The following is a 19,827-nucleotide window of genomic DNA, read 5'->3' on the forward strand; positions in this document are numbered from 1 at the left end:
ATAGAGATCGTCATATTTTGAAAATGTTTCGGGTCGTCTTTGCATACTCATTCTTTGTGGGTAATACTGTAGAATCTGAAGCTCTTACGATCATGTGAGATAACGCTTGAGCGACACTAAAATGCATTTATTAACTTTATGAAAGCTTTGTAACTCAGATACAGCTAACAATGTTAAATTTAAACCTCATATACACCATATAAACGATGAACATTGAATACGATATTTGGTCGCTTCGCACCTATGAAATTTCTGAAATTCGATGTATTTAAAATATACAGCTTACAAACTTGATTTAATTTAAATCAATGTTAACTCATAAATTTCAAATATCATGGGAAAAAAACACATTTATTTTAAAGATTTCACCATGATAAATATATATATATATATATATATATATATATATTGTCCTGCGTTTTGAGGTTGAAAAAGACTCTACTAGGTATCTTTACTGATCTACTAACTGCATTGTTAAAAAAATGTAACAGTCTATTTAACAAGCTTGTATGCTTGCTTAATTGCATTAAATTAAAAGTTTCAAAACAATACTTTTAATATTTATAGTGCGGAACATAAAATAAGTATACTTCTTAACTATAGTGCATTATTCTTTATGTTGAATTGATGCAATTAGATTTCAACCAGTACGGTCAGTCAAGAAGTAGATCTTCGCTTTCTTCTATTACTTTAGTGCAGAGTGAATTCAGTACTATGAGTACTATATATTCTTGAAGTTTAACTAATAACCGCTAGGTGTCTCTGTAGGTCGAAACATATTCATTCAGAGAAATGGATTCTTAAAATTTAAAGTTTGCAAAAAAAAATCTATCAGAATTGCCTTAAATATTATTAAATTTTATAACATTTTTAAAAACAAACATATTTTTGGTGGCTTTATGTGGCCAAGACATTGAATATGAGAATTATAATTCATTACTAACAATCAACCGACTGTAGATAGAACATGAATCCTTAATAAGTACATCACTGCCCGACAGTAGCTTGGACTGTTCGGGCGGGATTACTTAAAGGTTAGCGGAGTGCACTTCATAAGCACTTTTTTGTGGAAGCACTGTATCTCAGATACGGCTAATTAAGAATTTTGAAGAGACTACGTGGTGCTGAGAAAAGGAGTCGGTTTAAGTTTATTTTCAATATTTCTAGGTCCTTTTAAGGGGTCTTCGTGAAAAATGAAAGGGGGCATATTCGTATATAAAGTTAATATTTCATAATATTTGTTATTTGTTTCATAAGCAATACTTAAAACGATTTTTCCCCGCTATAGGTGACTCTGCCAACTGTAATCATTCAAAGCATTGACAGCAGAGAAATCTGGCGGCCAACTATTTCGTCGCTTTAAGTGCAATGCATGATAACAAATAGTACGAAACAATAATTATATACGAATGCCCCCTTTCATTTTAAAATAATATTAATTGTAATCTGAAATTCCTAACTAAAGACAAAATGCTAGCATTGTACAGTAAAAGATCATTTTATTCTGTTCAAAGTCCGCTGATCTTAGATTATGACCTAGTTTATCTTTTATTTGTGTGTGCAAAGCTGCTTAACCTGTCTGAAAATTGGATAGTAAGAAAATTATTGTAGTGCAGTGTTAGCAGTGTGAATCGTGTGTATTCTGTAGTACGTTTTTGAAAATGGCCACTAGGTGTCTCTGTGGTCTAAATACATTCCTTCAGCGAAATAGATTCTTGAAAATCAGAGTTCACAGAAAAAAGAAACTCATCAACGTTCTAATAAAGCTAAGTTTTTGTACGCCAGCATTTTTTTAAAATGTGTTTTTGAGGTTTTACACCGCCAAGACATTGAAGCCCTGAAATTGTTTGCGTATCGATTGGGCCAGTTAACTCACTACAATGTCAAATGTAAAGTATCGTTCCTTATAAGAAGGTCCTATGCCGTACAGTATTCTGGACTGTTCAGGCGGGACTACTTGAAGGCGTGCTTTTCTGACGCACTATTTTATAGAAGCACAGCATCTCAGATGCGGCTACTAATATTTACAGTAGACTATGTACAGAAAGATGTAATTTCTGTTTGTCTGATCATAACTCATGAACCCCTTGACTGATTTGCATCAAATTTATATTGGGGAACTCGGAAGAACCACAAGAATGTTCTAAATTTGATTTTGAGATAATAAGTTAAGAGTTATCGGAAAAAATAGCTAAAATCGTAATTTACGACCAAGTGAGGGTAACTATGAGTACCCTGTGCAACGCTGAGCTCCCAAGATAGTTTGTTATGAATAAGCAGACTATTAAACTAAAATGTCGATTTTTTGTTAATTTTAATTTTTCAATTGATTAATCTTCGTTCAATCATTGAATAAGCCTTTAAAAGCCTATATTTAAGGCAGAAAACTTAATTCAAACAATAGATCGTCATATTTTGAAAATGTTTCGGGTCGTCTTTGCATACTCATTCTTTGTGGGTAATACTGTAGAATGTATCTGTATAGTATTCGCCCGTCTACAGACCGATGATGAAAATTATTTCTAAGGTCGACTACGAAAGTAGCTTTTCTATCATTTTATCAAAAATAATTGATTCTTAAATCTGTGCCCATTTGAAATCTGTTAGAACATAATTTTTTGACTCCTAACGAAGATGTAATATTTCAGGGTGAAGGCACTGCGGCTAAAACTGTTACATCATCCAACCTTGAAGTTTTAAAAACTTGTAAACTTGGAGCAGAGCTGGCGCTTACACTACTTCTTCCTCTTCATCCAATACAATCAGTTCAATTTAACAAAATAGTTAATTAATATCGTTAATCAGTGCTTGCATTTCATTTTCATCAGGATCCTGGATCCGCCCAGAAACAAAACTGTATCCTGATCGATCCAAGTACTCACTTTTTTTAGCAAAATCTTTTAAATTATTTTTTTCTTCTTTTCTCGCTAAATTGTATGCTAAAACTTCATGTAACATTCAGAAAATAACAGTTTCAATAGTTCAGATTTAGAATTGAAGGGCGGAAACTTGATTTTTCTCCAGTTTTTAAAAACTGTAGGAAACCTAAAGGTTGATATTTTGCTAAATATTGCGGACCCGGATCCTAAGAATGCTGAATTTTTATCTAAAGGGATTGTTGATGCAGTTACTAATGGTCGTTCATTTTGTTACAGGTCTAATATACAACGGTACCCATGAAACATCAGACAAACAAGAAAATTGACAGAATTTATCTCATGCTTATGTGTTAAATTTAAAAAGGACACTATTGTGAGATGGGGTTTAATCGACAATATCCCTAAAAAAGATTATTTGTTATTCTGTGCTTTCTAGGCTTTTCTATTGTTATTTTGCAAGTAAGCAACGTTAGTTGTATGTATTTAAATATTGTGAATAGCTAAAGCTAATGTTATTGTTAATAAAAATAAATTTGTATCGTTATGTTGCAATTATTTCATTGAAGAATAAAAAGAAATTAATCAAAATTTTAAAAGTTAACAATTCTCAAACTGGAACTCATTTTCAGAGTGACACGTCAGATTCACAACAGTACCTTTTAACCCAATAAGTCTGAACATAAGTGAGAGATGCCATTGTTTTTCTATCTGAAGCCTGATAATTTACATTTATGGCACTTTGTCAATGCAATTTGCAGATTTATGGAGAAGTAACAGGGAATAAAATCAAAATATTTTATGCAAAATTTTGTGATCGCGAAATCTGCACTGATTATATTGTGCAAAATTTTGTGATCTATGATAATAATAGCTGAAGGGCCCGGCGTTGCCCATGGAAAAAAATGAAAAAAAACTCGATTTTTAAGCCAATGGCACTCCCCGCCACCCATGAGTGTCCACAAAAAAATTTCAGCCCAATCGGTCCAGCCGTTCGGCCGTCTATACGCAACACACATATAAACGAGTGTCTTTTCTTATTATATAAATATTTAAAATGTAGTGCAAGTCCCGTTAATTTGGCCGTATTATTATTACAGAGTAGACACTGCAAGAAAAAAAACAGGTCTGTTTGATAGCCATTGAACTCTGTATACCCTTAAAATCTCTTTTAAAAATTTATATATTTCTTGATGGATTAGTTAGTCTAAATTATACTTCATCTCCAGATATCAAATCTCTACAGTGATTTATTATAACAACTCCCTTCAACTAGTTGTATTGCAAACAACTACACATATTATAAACTAAAAACATGTTGTTTGTTTACAAATAAGTCCAAATGGGTCAAAAAAAAAATGCAAACAAGCCCTATCAACCTCTCCTTAGTTTTTCAAAGGGCTAAAAACTGCAAAGGGACCTCTTTTCCAAACTTTGACTCCAGTACAGTGAAGACCTCATATTTGAACTATTCATCTAAGTTTTGACTCTTCTTTGCATACTCATTCTTTGTGGGTAATACTGTAGAATGTATCTGTATAGTATTCGCCCGTCTACAGACCGATGATGATCATTATTTCTAGGGTCGACTACGAAAGTAGCTTTTCTATCATTTTATCAAAAATAATTGATTCTTAAATCTGTGCCCATTTGAAATCTGTTAGAACATAATTTTTTGANCTGGTGTGGTCTGCATGAATGCTGTCAGGTTTCCAACCTTGATAGATAAAACTCTTAAAATATTATAAATTGGCGAAGGGTATAATAAATTATCCTTAAAATGCCTTCCTTCCTCCCTCTTTTGGCTCCTCAAAAAACAAATTTTCACAAATATTAGGGAGCAAAGTTAAGGGTTTTCAAATCTTTTATAAAATTATATGAATTTACGACATAGAAGTATCCAAGAAATGTAATATTTACAAACGGAATAATAACAAATTTTAGACCTTTTAGGGAAATATATAGGTAAAAAATTATTGAAAAAAAATATGAAATTAAGAGTTTTGTATATTCCTGAGAAAGTCCTTGTTGTATATGATGCATATGAACTTCTACATGATCCTACAACATAGAAATAATTAGGAAACTAGTTGTAATCCTCCCTAAGGATGATATGAGCGAATGACGCACCAATTTTTAAATATTTTTAATCCTTTTTTCAGTCTTTCTGCGTAAATCTGTTAATCACAGCTTATGTAGACATAATGACAAGTAATCCTGCATTAATTGAACAGCATATTCGATTAACAACAGTACCCTTTTATTAATACTTAATCTAGCAAATATATCAATATTTGTTTTGCAAAGAAAAATTGTGGACTCTCTCTACTAAATAGAATTTATTAAGAAACTGTTGCTTCGTGCGCATGATTTAAATTAATGCCGCACCAATTTTCAAAGATTTTTTTCTTTATCAGAAGATAATGTCGTGGCATGAGAGACCGGGTTCCGGGTTTCGGCTCATGGCTGCCGAAATATAAAAAAGCTAATACGTGGGATGGAAAGGAAAACGCCTGCCTTCCTCCACTTGGCCAAGCCACCTTCTTATTATATACAGAGCGTCCCATATCATATTAGATAATCTCCAATCTTGAACGCCAAAATACGCACAGAATACTAAAAAAAAATAGCATTTTCTGCAAAAAAAAATTCTATTAGCCGTATTAAATTTTTTAAAATGATTCATTCTTCTTAAATTTTCTGATTTATCCCCCCAAATTGTAATTTAGACCAATTGATGCGGTCTTATTTGATGTGGGACACCCTGTAGGTTAAAAGTGCGACCACGTTAGAAACAGCGTTTCAAGCTGACAATGGCTCGGACAAGAAAATAAATATGCTGTGGTGGCTCAGAAGTGTTATTACTGTGGTTTGCCTTTCACCCCTCGTTCAAATATATTGTTTTACCTGGAAATGTTTTGAGTTCCCTGGTTGGAGTCCGGTCTTGATTTTATCTAAAGAATCTTGTAGAGCTTGCATCTCCGCAGCATTTCTAGATTAAGTTTTTATTTTTATTTTATTTTAAAGTTTTTGCACTCTCCAAATTTTACTGACTGAGACAGTTAAAACGGAATAAGCGATGTTATGCACAAAATGTTTAAAATTTTGGTTTGCTTCTAAAAAAATTAATTTAAATAAAATTTTTTTTTGGAAAATAAAATTTGGCTGGTTTGAAAATTAAGAGAAAACCATGGGTACTGGAATAGGGTAAGGTAGTCGTACAATTCTAGTGATTCTAGCTTCTGTACCATGCCTACGTCATAGCCCGGTACAGGACACAGAGGATAGGGCACTGGTCCTAAAACTGTCTTGGGATAAGATCAGGGAGCAAGGAATAGAAGGGAGAGACAACTGACGCGGTTCGCCCTACCATATGATTATACATGCTTTGCAGACGGTACTCCATTTTATATCGAGCTGTTTGGTTTCTTTAGTAGGGCCCCACAGGAAAAATATGTATTGGCTCAATTTTCTTTGACTAGTTTCGCCAATACATATTTTTCCTGTGGGGCCCTACTAAAGAAACCAAACAGCTTGATATAAAATGGAGTACCGTCTGCAAAGCATGTATAATCATATGGTAGGGCGAACCGCGTCAGTTGTCTCTCCCTTCTATTCCTTGCTCCCTGGATAAGATCTGTTGTAGGCGAGCATACGCATAATTGTGATTGGCATTTCTTTGGCGGACTGGGAATTCTCCACCAGTAGTTTTAATCAGTGACGTCAAACACGTACAGATCTTACCCCCGTACCGTATCGACCTTTCATTCGTGCGTGGAGGAAACACATATTGAGATGAGAGACACCTGGTGGAATTTTTTTAATATCTTTAAACTCACCTTTCTCCGTCTGCAACCCGTTTTATCTGCAGCATCAGGGCAGACAGCTGGGTGATCAGGGATAGTAGGCGGGGACTTTGTACTGTTTGACTTCCGGTTTTAGAACCTTGCACTTCCGGTCCCACTGGGGACTCTGACATATTGTATTTATTCACTAAATCATAGCCTTCGTCCTTCAAACCACGAGAAAAATATCATTATAAAAATAAACAAAAAATCAAGCTATTCTGTTTGATCTTTGTATTCAGATCCGGATCCAAGCAACAAAGTATAAAGTAAAAAAAAATTGGTCAAAATTATGAAATATTTTAGACCTGGATCCGAATCCTATTTTTTACAAGATGAATTATATAAATTAAATTGTGATTGTGAACACTGCTGTACAAAAAATAAGAACATATAAAAATGTCGATTTAGATTTTTCCCGCATTCCTGGCAATTTTCTCTGATTTGGTCTGGAAGAGACAGGGTAGGTCCTAAAACATATTTAATCAAAGAACTGTAGAGTGTCTTGACGTCATTTCATGAAACCCTCAATGTTTACAACGCCACACTATAAAAATGACCTCAAAAGGCAAGCTTTTTGCACTTTTGATTTTATTTATCTAAAAATTCTTTTATTTCCCCCGAAAAACATATTTAACAAAAAATTATTTTGAAAGTGAGGGATGATTTTTCAAGAAAAAATGAATACCCCTGAAAGAACGTATTTACCTTCTTGGTTTCCTAACTGTGCCGTGTACTGTGAAACATCTCTCAAATAACTATTTAAATCGTCATTCGTCTTACAGATGTCAAGCACAGTGCTGGCATACCTAAACAGAAGAAATTTTAAAATTTCAATAAGTTCCGAAATTGAAAAATGCTTGGTTTCCGTCTTAGTCAAAATGACATTTTACTAAGTTTGTTAAAATGGAATTTTTTCAAACATCTGGAAACCCCCGATGACTTTTTCAATCTTGGTCATAACTAAGGTGCAAGGATGAAAGGATGAGACTTCAGAGACGACTGTACGGAATTTTAAAGTCTAGTATTTTCGTACATGCTTTAGCTTCATGAGATAAAATGGAAAAACTTTTTTCTTTTTCTTTGCCAACAAATTATTAGACTTTAATCAGGGATAAAGACCAAATAAAACCTTCAGATCGTCTTACAAAATATTTATGTTGTTATTAAAACATTATCCTTTATACCTCTGAATCTATCATAATTTCTAAAAATTGTTTCTTACTTTTTCTGAAACTCTTCTGATATATTTGTTCCAAAGCTTTTACGTTTCTCGACGTCTCCATTTAGTTCTTTTAAACTGTTAACTTTCTCACGTTTTGCCTAAATATAATTATAAACAATGTTTAATCTTTAAGAATCTTTACAGAGAGTATGGTAGTCGAACTGAATATTTAGTATCGAGGAGAAATTCTTAAGGAATCATTTTAATATAAACAATGTTTAATCTTTAACAATCTTAATAAGAGTATGGTAGTCGAACTGAATATTTAGTATCGAGGAGAAATTCTTAAGGAATCATTTTACTATAAACAATGTTTAATCTTTAAGAATCATTAATAAGAGTCATGGTAGTCGAACTGATTATTTAGTATCGAGGAGAAATTCTTATGGAATCATTTTAATATAAACAATGTTTAATCTTTAACAATCTTAATAAGAGTATGGTAGTCGAACTGAATATTCAGTATTGAGGAGAAATTCTTAAGGAATCATTTTAATATAAACAATGTTTAATCTTTAAGAATCTTTAAAGAGAGAATTGTAGTCGAACTGAATATTTAGTATCGAGGAGAAATTCTTAAGGAATCATTTTACTATAAACAATGTTTAATCTTTAAGAATCTTTAATAAGAGTATGGTAGTCGAACTGAATATTTAGTATCGAGGAGAAATTCTTAAGGAATCATTTTAATATAAACAATGTTTAATCTTTAAGAATCTTTAATAAGAGTATGGTAGTCGAACTGAATATTTAGTATCGAGGAGAAATTCTTAAGGAATCATTTTAGACCTGCGAGAAGTTTATACGTTGCATATTTGTTCAGCAAGAGAGAAAATTCAATCTTTAAAATCCTTATAGATTGATCACTTTGGAGGGATGGTTTTGAGAAAAAATTATTAAAAATCGACCAAAAATGTAACAAATAATCTACTTAGTAAACTAATCAGTTGTTGTTTAGGACCAGGTTGAGAAAATAAAAATTTATTCTTATCATCAAAAACAAGTTGTCTTATTCAGTTATTAGTTTCTGAAATCTCTCATTGTTCACAAATATTTTCTGAGGATTTCCTGGAATTTTTATTGACAAGACAAGGGGGTATAGGCTTACGGCGATAAATAATCGGTTTTGATCGCTACTAATCTTAAATTCCATCTGTTGCGTCTATAAGGAAAAAATTGTTAAAAACGACTAATACCGAAGAACGTAGTGTCCATACAAATTGCAACATACGACTAGGATCGTAGAAAAATCAATTTAATATCAAACAAATCATTGAAACATTAAAATCTTTCGACATCGATTATTTTTCGACGCATTCGAATATAGTTAATGTTTCATATTATTTGTTATTTGCTTACATGCAATGCACTTAAAACGACATTTTTCCCGCTAGGTGTCTCTGCCACGTGAAATCATTCAAAGCATCGAGAGCAGAGACACCCGGCAGCCAAATATTTCGGGGTTTTAAGTGCAAAACAAATAAAAAATATTATGAAATATTAACTATATAGAAATGCGTCGAAAAATAATCGATGACTGTAGGTTGTAATATCTGAATGATTTGTTTGAAATTAAATGGATGTTTTTACGATCGGAGTCGTATGTTGCAACTTTCTCAATTTGTATGGACGTTACGTTCTTCAGTGTAAGTCGTTTTTAACAATTTTCTCCTTACAGACGCAACAGATAGAAGTAAGATTAGTAGCGATCAAAAGCGCTTATTTTTCTCTGTAAGCCTATACCCCCTTTCATTTTTCGCGAACACTCCCTTTAAGTATTTATTAAGTTTAACAATATGATAGAGAAAACTAACTTTTAAGCATTTATTAAGTTTAACATTATGATAGAGAAAACTAACCTTTAAGCATTTATTAAGTTTAACAATATGATAGAGAAAGCTAACAGGGTATCCTCCAAGAATTTGGTCCAGTCGTAAACTTTTAGTTCTAATAGAACAACAGTTTAAAATATAAACAAAAAATCAAAATAAGACATAAGTTCTGTTAAGTTTTGTTAAAAACAAAAGATCAATATGTAAATAAAATATCAATATGTAAACAAAAGATAAAACATCAGCAATATTTCAATATTTCAAGGCCAATTTAAATCAAAAGTTCAAATTAAAAAATGGCTGATTGCATTGACACAACAGTCTCATCATCAAGGCCACACACAAAAAAGGCAGAAACAAAGACCATAAAAGAAATAAAAATACATAACTATTAAATTTTAAAATATAAAAATCAATTTTGAATCAAATCAAAGCAAAAAACACTATAAACAATTATCAAGAGTATCAATTCAAAATGTGAAAACTGTAAAATTAATTAATTTTATTAGTTTAAATTTTGACAACTGTTGCCTTGGGGTGGAGCCAGAGAGGAGGGGGTCGTTGGCCAGCGGTGAATGGACCGTACCGTACCTTGCTTGCCCAGGGGAGAGATAACTAAACAGTGTACTGTACATATATAGAGGTTAATGTACCGTACCTGGCTTGCCCAGGGGAGGGATAACTAAACAGTGTACTGTACATATATAGAGGTTAATGTACCGTAACTGGCTTGCACAGGGGAGGGATAACTAAACAGTGTACTGTACATATATAGAGGTTAATGTACCGTACGTACCTGGCTTGCCCAGGGAAAGGATTACTAAACAGTGTACTGTACATATATAGAGGTTAATGTACCGTACCTGGCTTGCCCAGGGAAGGGATAACGAAACAGTGTACTGTACATATATAGAGGTGAATGTACCGTAACTGGCGTGCACAGGGGAGGGATAACTAAATAGTGTACTGTACATATATAGAGGTTAATGTACCGTACCTGGCTTGCCCAGGGGAGGGATAACTTAACAGTGTACTGTATATAAATAGAGGTGAGTGTACCGTACCGTAACTGGCTTGTCCAGGGGAGGGATAACAGTGCACTGTACATATATAGTGACTTACATGGAAGATCAATATACTGGGATGAACATTATATTTAAAAATGTAATATCTTCAGATACAGAGGTAGAAGTACTCTTAAAAACATAGATTTTTATCGGAATTTTGAATTCAGAGGGCATAGCTTTTGCTATCTGTTTCCTGTAAAATCAGTCCATTTGTCATATTTCGGTTGTGTTTGCTTGGGATAATTCTTTTCGACTTATCACATATTACATATTTCAAGAACACAACCAAAATAAGTGCTAAAAATCATGCAAGTGCCGAATCTTCAAGTGTCATCATAGAAACTTATGGTATCTGAATTTCTTAGATTTCAAATATCATGAAAAATACCCTTAATTTTTCAGAACCGTAATAAATAAATAGGCATATTTAACCGAAAATAAGAATGGGCGAGAAGCGTATGAGATTTCAAATAATTACCTTAATGTTGAAGAGTGTATTTTTAGTTTAGGTTTATTGCTGTAATTGGTGAGAGGAATCAGGTCTGGAGATCCGACTGATAGAACCTAAAACACGGATTATTATTATTATTATTGTTATTATTAATATTATTAATATTATTGTTATTATTAATATTACCAATATTATTATTATTGTTAATATTATTAATACTATCAATATTATTAACATTATTAACATTATTAATATTATCCTTATTATTATTTTCATTATCATTATAATTATTTTCATTATTAAAATATATATTATTTTTATCATAATTATTAACATTGTTGTTATCACCCTAGTGTTGTTAGGCTAAAGCAAAGGAATATATCCTAGCCATTCTTTTACTAATTAGGCTTCTCCTTCTCATTACACATTTAATTCACTTATTAAATAAAAGCACAGCGAAATGTGTTGACAAAATATACAAAATATAACAGTCTCTTTAATAACATATTAAGCATATAATACGTGTACACTGTGGATATCTACCTCGTAGTCTGGTATTGAATGTGTTCCTAGTCCTGACCGTTCAAATGATATTCTATAAGTATTATTGCTCGGATCAACGGCATCCACTGAACCAGTAAAAAGGCCATCTTGGGGTACTCGTAACCTAGTAAATCAATCAATCAATATATGGTCGAGAACATGAAAATCTATATAGTCCCTGCAAATTTATTTATTCGTCCAAAAATCTAACTTACCCGTAAAAATGGTCATACTAGAAAAACGCTTCACTCATAAAAGCGACATAGATTAAACGCTACCTCATAAAACGCTACCAGATAATATGCTGGTAAAGAAAAAACGCTGCTCATTAAAATATCATAATATTAGGTAATTAGGTTTGAACTTTAGATTGGATAATAATTTTATTTTTTAATTTTATTACTTAAATTTTCGTAACTTGAATGTTAAAGGGAAAGGGTTTCGGAGCTAAGAGGGGGGGGGTGGGAGTTCATGGAAATAGTCAATAATAATACCGTACTGTGTTACTATATAAAGTGTGTATTAACACGGCTTTTGGGTTTATAACCGGCGCGTGGAAAGCAACGAAATTAAACTTCAACATCATTTCAATGCTCTTTTAAGTCATTTGGCAAATATCCAATATTTTCACTTTTTGCTAGTACTGGAGCATGAGTTGTTAAAGAAAAACATTGAAGGTTCTAAAGCAGTTCCTGTTGAAAGTAACATCCTAACTACTTTTGCTGAATATTTTTCCTGATTTGACACCTCAAGGATGCTAAAGCAGTTTCTGTTGAAAGTAACATCCTAACTACTTTTGCTGAATATTTTTCCTGATTTGACACCTCAAGGATGCTAAAGACTTTATCTAAGGCAGAAACCCAAATTCGAATATCAAATCGTTACGATTAATGAGTTTCATGTCGTCATAAAAGTATTTTTCTTTGTGGGTAACCCTGAATCCCTGATATATACAGTGAGACCCATAAACAGGAAGACGATTGTTAGACTATAGTTAAGATTTTGAATAGTTCAATAAACACTACACAAAGCAGTTGTTTGATTTTTCATAAGTTGATTTTAAAGAAAATGACCAATTCCAATGATCGTCTTCCAATTCCACACTTTTACATATCTCCCTCTAGTTACCTAGCAGTGACTCTAGTTCCTAAGGTTAGTTGCATTGGAATCTCATGAGGTAAATCTTTAATAGATCCTGTGTCCAGTACCTAAAGAATAAATTATTATTAAAAAGTTTAAAATCGCAACATCATTTATAGAATTACATTCCTCATTTACAACAGTATCCTTGAAACCAAATAGCTCAGCAAATATCATTTGTTTTATATCTTTAAAAAACACTTGCAAAAATATCTTTAAATAATACTTGCAAAAATATCTTTAAAAAACACTTGCAAAAATGACGTAAAAAAGACAAATATTGAAAAAACAATGGTATAAACTAAAATCTATATACAATGTGCAGCAGAAATAAAAAAGGGGCTATGGTCTTCTAGCATCATTTGACAGAAACGAGATGGAAATTTACTCTAAAATTAGTAAGGGTATTCTAGCATCATATGACAGAAACGAGATGGAAATTTACTCTAAAATTAGTAAGGGTATTCTAGCATCATATGACAGAAACGAGATGGAAATTTACTCCAAAATAAGTAAGGGTCTTCTAGCATCATTTGACAGGAACGCGATGGAAATTTACTCTAAAATTAGTAAGAGTATTCTAGCATCATATGACAGAAACGAGATGGAAATTTACTCTAAAATTAGTAAGGATATTCTAGCATCATATGACAGAAACGAGATGAAATTTACTCTAAAATTTTTAATAATTCTTAGACTCAGGAACATATATGAGCTCTGAGTCAGAATTAGTTGTGTTCCTATTCTGAAATAGGTGAACATTCCCTTTAATTTATACAGTATACATCTACCTTCCGTTGTTGCAAGGTTCTAATCCTTTGTCTCTTCTTCTCTAATTCTAATCTCTCTTCTGCAAAGAATGCCTCTGAACACCGCCTGGGTTTACCCATCAATCTCCGAACCTATAAAAGGAAAATATTACAGAATCTATGTATGTAGCAATCTTTGTTTGTTTGTTTGGATGTCTGATCATAACTAATGGACCCTTCGACCGATTGATTTGATTTTTTCCCCCCACACTGCACTGTGGGGAATGAAAATAAATTATCTTTCCTAACTCTTGATAGAAAAGATCTGTTATTTCTTAATCGTTAAGAAATTTTCCATGTTAAATCTTTTAATGTTATTTCTTAATCCTTATATACACTTGCCCTTATGGACCTTGTTTATAGTTTGATCATATTTTCATTTTGAAAAAGATGCACAGTGTGCACTGTGCAGTGTGCACCCTAACATTTATTTCAGTTTTAAATGTATTCCTATCTTCAAAACCCTAATAAAAATTCTATACCTTGCACCATTCTACTCTTGTAAGTCTTCTAGTTTTCAGATGTGGGAAGGATTCCTTGAGACAGACCATAAAATCATTTTCTCCCTGGAAAAGTGCCCTGAAATTAGAAAATACTTGAGACAGACCATAAAATCATTTTCTCCCTGGAAAAGTGCCCTGAAATTAGAAAATACTTGAGACAGACCATAAAATCATTTTCTCCCTGGAAAAGTGCCCTGAAATTAGAAAATGCTTGTTTAATTTGTGAACAGTTAGATCCATAGACTGTAGAATATAAAGACGAATTAAGGATTTTAAAAAGTCTGATGAAAATATTTTGCAGTGCAGAAGTCCTTTCAGGTTTAGAGGAAGTAGGACATTGTTCATAGTTGATGATGGGGGCCCGGGGGAGGGGGGATGGGATAACGGGAAATTACACGTAATTTCAACTGAGCCTCCCATTTCTTAAAAAATCGTGGGATATCTGATTAACTTTAATACCATTCTTTTTTTTAGTCTAAAGATTGGGGGAAGATATAGTCGTTTTTCCATCTTAAAACTGATTGAATTTTGTAAATAACTTTCTTTATCTCTGTTGAATTTTTAGATAGAAAAAGAACGATTTTTTCATTTTTTTGCAAAGACAAAATTTTAATTTTAAATGATATCTTTGTGACTGAGGTATGGCTTGGAAGTCCCTTAGCTGAGACGGAAGACACTTTTGTAAACATGTATGCATATTCTTAGAATTCAATAACAATTTTTAGTAATATATTGTTTAAATTCTTTTCTTACTTATCTATGTTTGAGTAGAAGAACTCAAAACAAACCCATCTGTGAGCCTTTGGTAGCTTTAGTAGATTCCGTAAAGCAACCCCTGATATCATAATAACAAAATTAGAAAACTTAACAAAAAAAATGTTTCGGCACGAGAAAGTAAAATGTAAAACATGAATTTGTTGATTCAAATATTTTTTCCTAAAAATTTGACGAGAGCAGAATAAAAGTGCCTATCTTGTTGATAATAATAATAATTAACAATTTTTTTTATAACACTTTTTGAGGAGAGAATCTGCGGAAAATGATTTTAATAACAATTTTTGTTTTCTTTATTTTCATCATTGTTTTGTTGCTGGCCTAATCGTTGAGCGTTATGTCTGTTAAAAACTGTCAGATTATCATCAGTATTCCCTTTCTCGTTACCAAGAGCCTAAACAGGAGAAAACAATTAAAAATTCTATTTCATAAGTTTGACAATACAACATTTTGCAGATTTTCCTGCTGTCATTTGAAAAAATTTAAATTTCTTACAGTTCAATTTAGATTCGTCAAGGCCTTACTGAACCTTTCATGAAGCTCTTCAGAATGATAAAAAATTAAAAACTTTTGGTAATAAAGAACTGAACCTTAACCGAATTAGGAATAATTATAAACTAAGATGGCATTGCTTGTATGCAATTGCATAAGATCAGTCCTAATGACGTAATTGGAGGACTATAATTTGGCCGCCAGGTGTCTCACGAAAGATTCTTAGATACATGATTAGGACGGACTCTCTGGGTTTTACCTCGTAATTAAGATGATCTTCTGAATGAACTAAATCCGGAGATAATCTTTCCGGATCCCAGTTATCTTCATCCTGTATATGTAGATTTATTAGCTTTAAGTGACAAATGTACATTTTTCAAGTGACACTGCATTAAACGAGGTACTTTCGATTTATAACGGTACCTTAATAGATTTTAAAGAAAAATTATAATCCATTCTGAGGGTGGAAGAGAAATAGAACACAGAACAGGGCAAGTTTATTTAATCCAAATCTTGATTTATTTCCCTCAATTTATTCAGCGAATAAAAATCTAAATAAAATTTTGCGCAAACTTTGTTAACATCGGGGGCGGGCATTGATTATGCAAATTGATAAATACTCTTGTTTGTCTGATCAAGAATACCAAGATATACACTATAATTTATACAATACTAGCTGAAGGACCCGACGTTGCCCGTGAAAATAAAAATTTGAAGAAAAAAAAATTTCGAATTTTTTTAGCCTATAACCCATGAGTGTGCACACAAAATTTCAGCCCAATCAGTCTAGCCGTTTGGCCGGCTATACGAAACATATATATACGAATGTCTTGTTTTATTTTATAGATTCAATACAGGCTTATCTATATAAAAAATACTTCGTGACGAAATATACTGCAGAAACAGTGGAAGAAATTGTATGAATTTGTCTAGTCAGCAGAACGACGATATCCTCCACATTAAAGGTCAGGTAAATCGGGCCTGCCCTTCTTTTTATGCCTTTAAGACCTGTAAAATTTGATTTACCTCAATATCTAAATAGTTTTCATCCTCGTCCGTAAATGAATCAGAATCTAATCTGTCCTCCTCCTCATCCTCCTCAGATAACTCCTGAAGTAAATATATAACTTGAAAAATAAATTAAAGGGATTGTTCTATGCAAAATCTTTGAGTGTCGACTGTGGTCTCAATGTAAAATAATAATACACTAATCGACTTTTTGACCAATCGTCAATCGGACAATTCTACTTACTATTCAACTGTTCGACTATTCGTCTGTTCGACTAATAGACTATTGACGATTAGACTTTTGACTAAGACTATTACACTAATAGACTATTTACTATCACACTATTAGACTATTGACTGTTCGACTGTTCTACTTTTGACCAATCAACTATTGACTAATCGACTATTTGACTGCTGACTATTCGGCTATTCGACTATTCGGCTATTTTACTATTTGACTATTCGACAATTTGACAATTGAATATTAGACTTTTCGACTATTGACTATGCGACTATTCGACTAATTGACAAGACTATTTGACTTAAGACTACTTGACGTTAGACTTTTTGACTTAAGACTTTTTTGACTTTAGACTATTTGACTTTATACTAATTTAATATTTGACAATTCGACTATCAGACTATTCGACTATTCGACTATACGACTAATTCGACTAATTCGACTATTTCGACTATTCGACTATTCGATTAATTCGACTAATCGACTATTCGACTTCTACTAATTCGACTATTGGACTAATTTGACTAATTCGACTAATTTGGCTATTTGATTATTAGACTATTGGAATATTAGACCATTATACCATTAGACTATTTATTTGACAACTAAACTGTAGACTATTCGTCTATGTATTTGACTATTCGACTTTTCGACTATGTCGACTATGACGACTATGTATTTGACTATTTGACTTTTTGACTAAAATAAATTAATAAATAACTTGATTAACTAACTGATCAAACAAATGTATCAATCAAAGAATCGATTAACCAACCATCCAATAAATCAATCAAAATGTCGACAAACTAACCCACCTCACTAATATCTCCATTTTTAGTTAAACTATCAAGCTCCATTCTAGCAAGCCGTTTAACTTCATTGGATGATATTTGAACAGTTACCTAAAACGGATCCGTATCAGAGTCAGGATCCGGATCCATCATCACGGATGCGGATCCATCATCACGGATGCGGATCCGCAGATCCGGATCCGGATCCGCATCAAAATGATACGGATCCGAGACACTGTTATTAATTATTGAATATATTTGACTATTGTACTGCTAGCTGGGGGTGGGTATCCAGCAGTTGATGTTACACAAGGAGTTCCAAGTTGCAAGTTTTGTTGTATTCAGTCATAACCATAAAGACCCGGAATTAATTCAGTTAATTAGACGACTTTACATATACATATTTCAGGTAATTCTAAACGTACAATAAAGGTAGACCCCATTTGGAATTGGCAGGACTTATTTTGTTATAATCGTTTCATTAATCATAATTGTAAAATTCTATTGTAAAGTCGTTAAATTAAGTGATTACAAAATAATCTTGGATAAATATTATTTAAATAAATAAGGATTAATTTGTTTTTAAATATTATTTTTGCTTCCTGACTAGATCATCGCTGCCGAATATTAAAGAATTCTTCTTCCGTTTCCTGGCCGGCAATCCACGACTAGAAAATATTAAAAATAGAAATTAAAATTTTTATTTTGTACTATCTGAGATGCCTGGTGTTATTTTTGTTGCTCAAGTTGATTTTTGTTTTTGAAAAGCAAATTGTACCTTATTATGATCTTTTACTTGATTTTTTCCTCTTGCAAATCATGTTTTAAAAGATAAAAGTTAGAGGAAGAAATGTTTTTTTTTTGGTAAAATGATTAGGAATTGACTTTTTAATAAATATTTGACAAAAGAAGTCTTAATTCCTATGGCCAAGACAGTCACGAGGAATAAGGCACATAATTGTATACTGCAAAAATGTTGTAGTAAATAAAGTCACATTTATCCGTCTCTGATTAATTTTCCTACGATTTTCATGGCAGTTTCTGCATACAGAAGAAAACTCCTTGACAAAAATATAATATGTCTTTTTACCAATGACTTTATTGGATGAATTCTAAATAATGGGGTTACCTGTTAAGTTCCATTTCTATGGGAGTAGATTTCTTATTCGACATCTCAGTTTCTATTCCAACCCTGGGATAATGTACTTAATAAAGGGACTGTACACGTAATTCGTAATTATAATTGGCTCTCAATTATAAGAGTAGCATTCCAGATCCCACATTCTTGTCAATCCTTTTCCAGCAGAATATTCATTATTCTGAATTTGAGTTACTCTATAAGAGCAACTTGCGGATTTTTGTGAACAGCAATACAGGATTTTTTCAGAAATTAACACTTTTTAATGAAAAAAAATGACAATATCTTCTTTATTGTTAAAAAGATAAAGGTTTATGAGGTCCAGTTGTGAATCGGACATGCAGCTCACTAGAAATTACGACCGTCGTTTCTTTTTCATTCTTGGGGTATATTTACAGTTTAAACATTTTGGGTCCGTCCTAGTGAACGATTTTTGGACCCCCCGGCCCCCCCCCCTCATAGCAATTTTGTACATGACCAAATTAGTATTAATTTAGTATTATTTAGNTCAAATTATAGAACTTGGAGTTCACATATTTGAACTTGAAGTTCACATGATTGAACTTGGAATTAATTAACACGTAATTCAAATTATAGAACTTGGAGTTCACATATTTGAACTTGAAGTTCACATGATTGAACTTGGAATTAATTAACACGTAGTTCAAATTATAGAACTTGGAGTTCACATATTTGAACATGAAGTTTAATTATACCTTTTTAGACCTAGAAAAGCTAAAGGATTAACAGATTCCTCGCCCAAATATTCTTCGGATTCCATTGTTTAGTTCAGAAGTACAAATATGTAGTTAATGTACTGTTATTGGTACAATTACATATAATTCACATAAACGTTCAGTTATCACCCCTTTCACTGCAAAGTAGTTACATTATTCTTTGAATATTGAAAATCTGAAAATGCATGGGTTCGAAGAGAAAAAAATAGGTTATAATTTTGAATTTTTCAATATATAAATGCAAATCAGGGAATAATTAATGTCATTGAAACGAAAGCTTGTAAGGAATGAAAATATAACTTGTCTGTTAAATTCAATACTTCCATGTGTTCTTAGTTGGTTTTTACAAGCCTAC

General features: G+C 32.3%; 2 protein-coding genes and 1 long non-coding RNA gene across 3 annotated transcripts in view; 1 reads left to right on the forward strand and 2 right to left on the reverse strand.

Moving 5' to 3' along the window:
* LOC111714385 (uncharacterized) overlaps positions 1–3,423 on the forward strand; it is a 15,557-nt gene extending 12,134 nt beyond the window's left edge. The window contains exon 14 of the mRNA XM_023489483.1: positions 2,649–3,423. Within this exon, the coding sequence (XP_023345251.1) occupies positions 2,649–2,792 (144 nt within the window). The 3' untranslated portion in view covers positions 2,793–3,423. The remainder of the gene's footprint in view (positions 1–2,648) is intronic.
* Positions 3,424–4,536: 1,113 nt separating this feature from the next.
* LOC111714381 (protein lin-9 homolog) lies at positions 4,537–17,702 on the reverse strand. Its single transcript, XM_023489476.1, has 19 exons — positions 17,622–17,702; positions 16,584–16,667; positions 15,817–15,888; positions 15,387–15,459; positions 15,045–15,126; positions 14,271–14,367; positions 13,771–13,881; positions 12,968–13,047; positions 11,840–11,963; positions 11,324–11,409; positions 10,310–10,393; positions 9,806–9,893; positions 7,947–8,044; positions 7,430–7,530; positions 7,148–7,191; positions 6,716–6,888; positions 5,784–5,868; positions 4,890–4,937; positions 4,537–4,593 (listed from the first exon to the last, which is right to left on the reverse strand). The coding sequence occupies exons 1-19, from the start codon at positions 17,661–17,663 to the stop codon at positions 4,537–4,539; spliced, it is 1,629 nt and encodes a 542-aa protein (XP_023345244.1). The 5' UTR covers positions 17,664–17,702.
* Positions 17,703–18,158: 456 nt separating this feature from the next.
* On the reverse strand, positions 18,159–19,662 carry LOC111714384 (uncharacterized). The gene is made up of 3 exons (XR_002767965.1): positions 19,452–19,662; positions 18,727–18,789; positions 18,159–18,265 (listed from the first exon to the last, which is right to left on the reverse strand). It is a non-coding gene; the product is annotated as an uncharacterized LOC111714384 (long non-coding RNA).
* Positions 19,663–19,827: the final 165 nt, after the last annotated feature.

This window comes from Eurytemora carolleeae, unplaced genomic scaffold (genome assembly GCF_000591075.1).
Source record: "Eurytemora carolleeae unplaced genomic scaffold, Eaff_2.0 scaffold1566, whole genome shotgun sequence".
In the NCBI taxonomy this organism is placed as follows: domain Eukaryota; kingdom Metazoa; phylum Arthropoda; class Copepoda; order Calanoida; family Temoridae; genus Eurytemora; species Eurytemora carolleeae.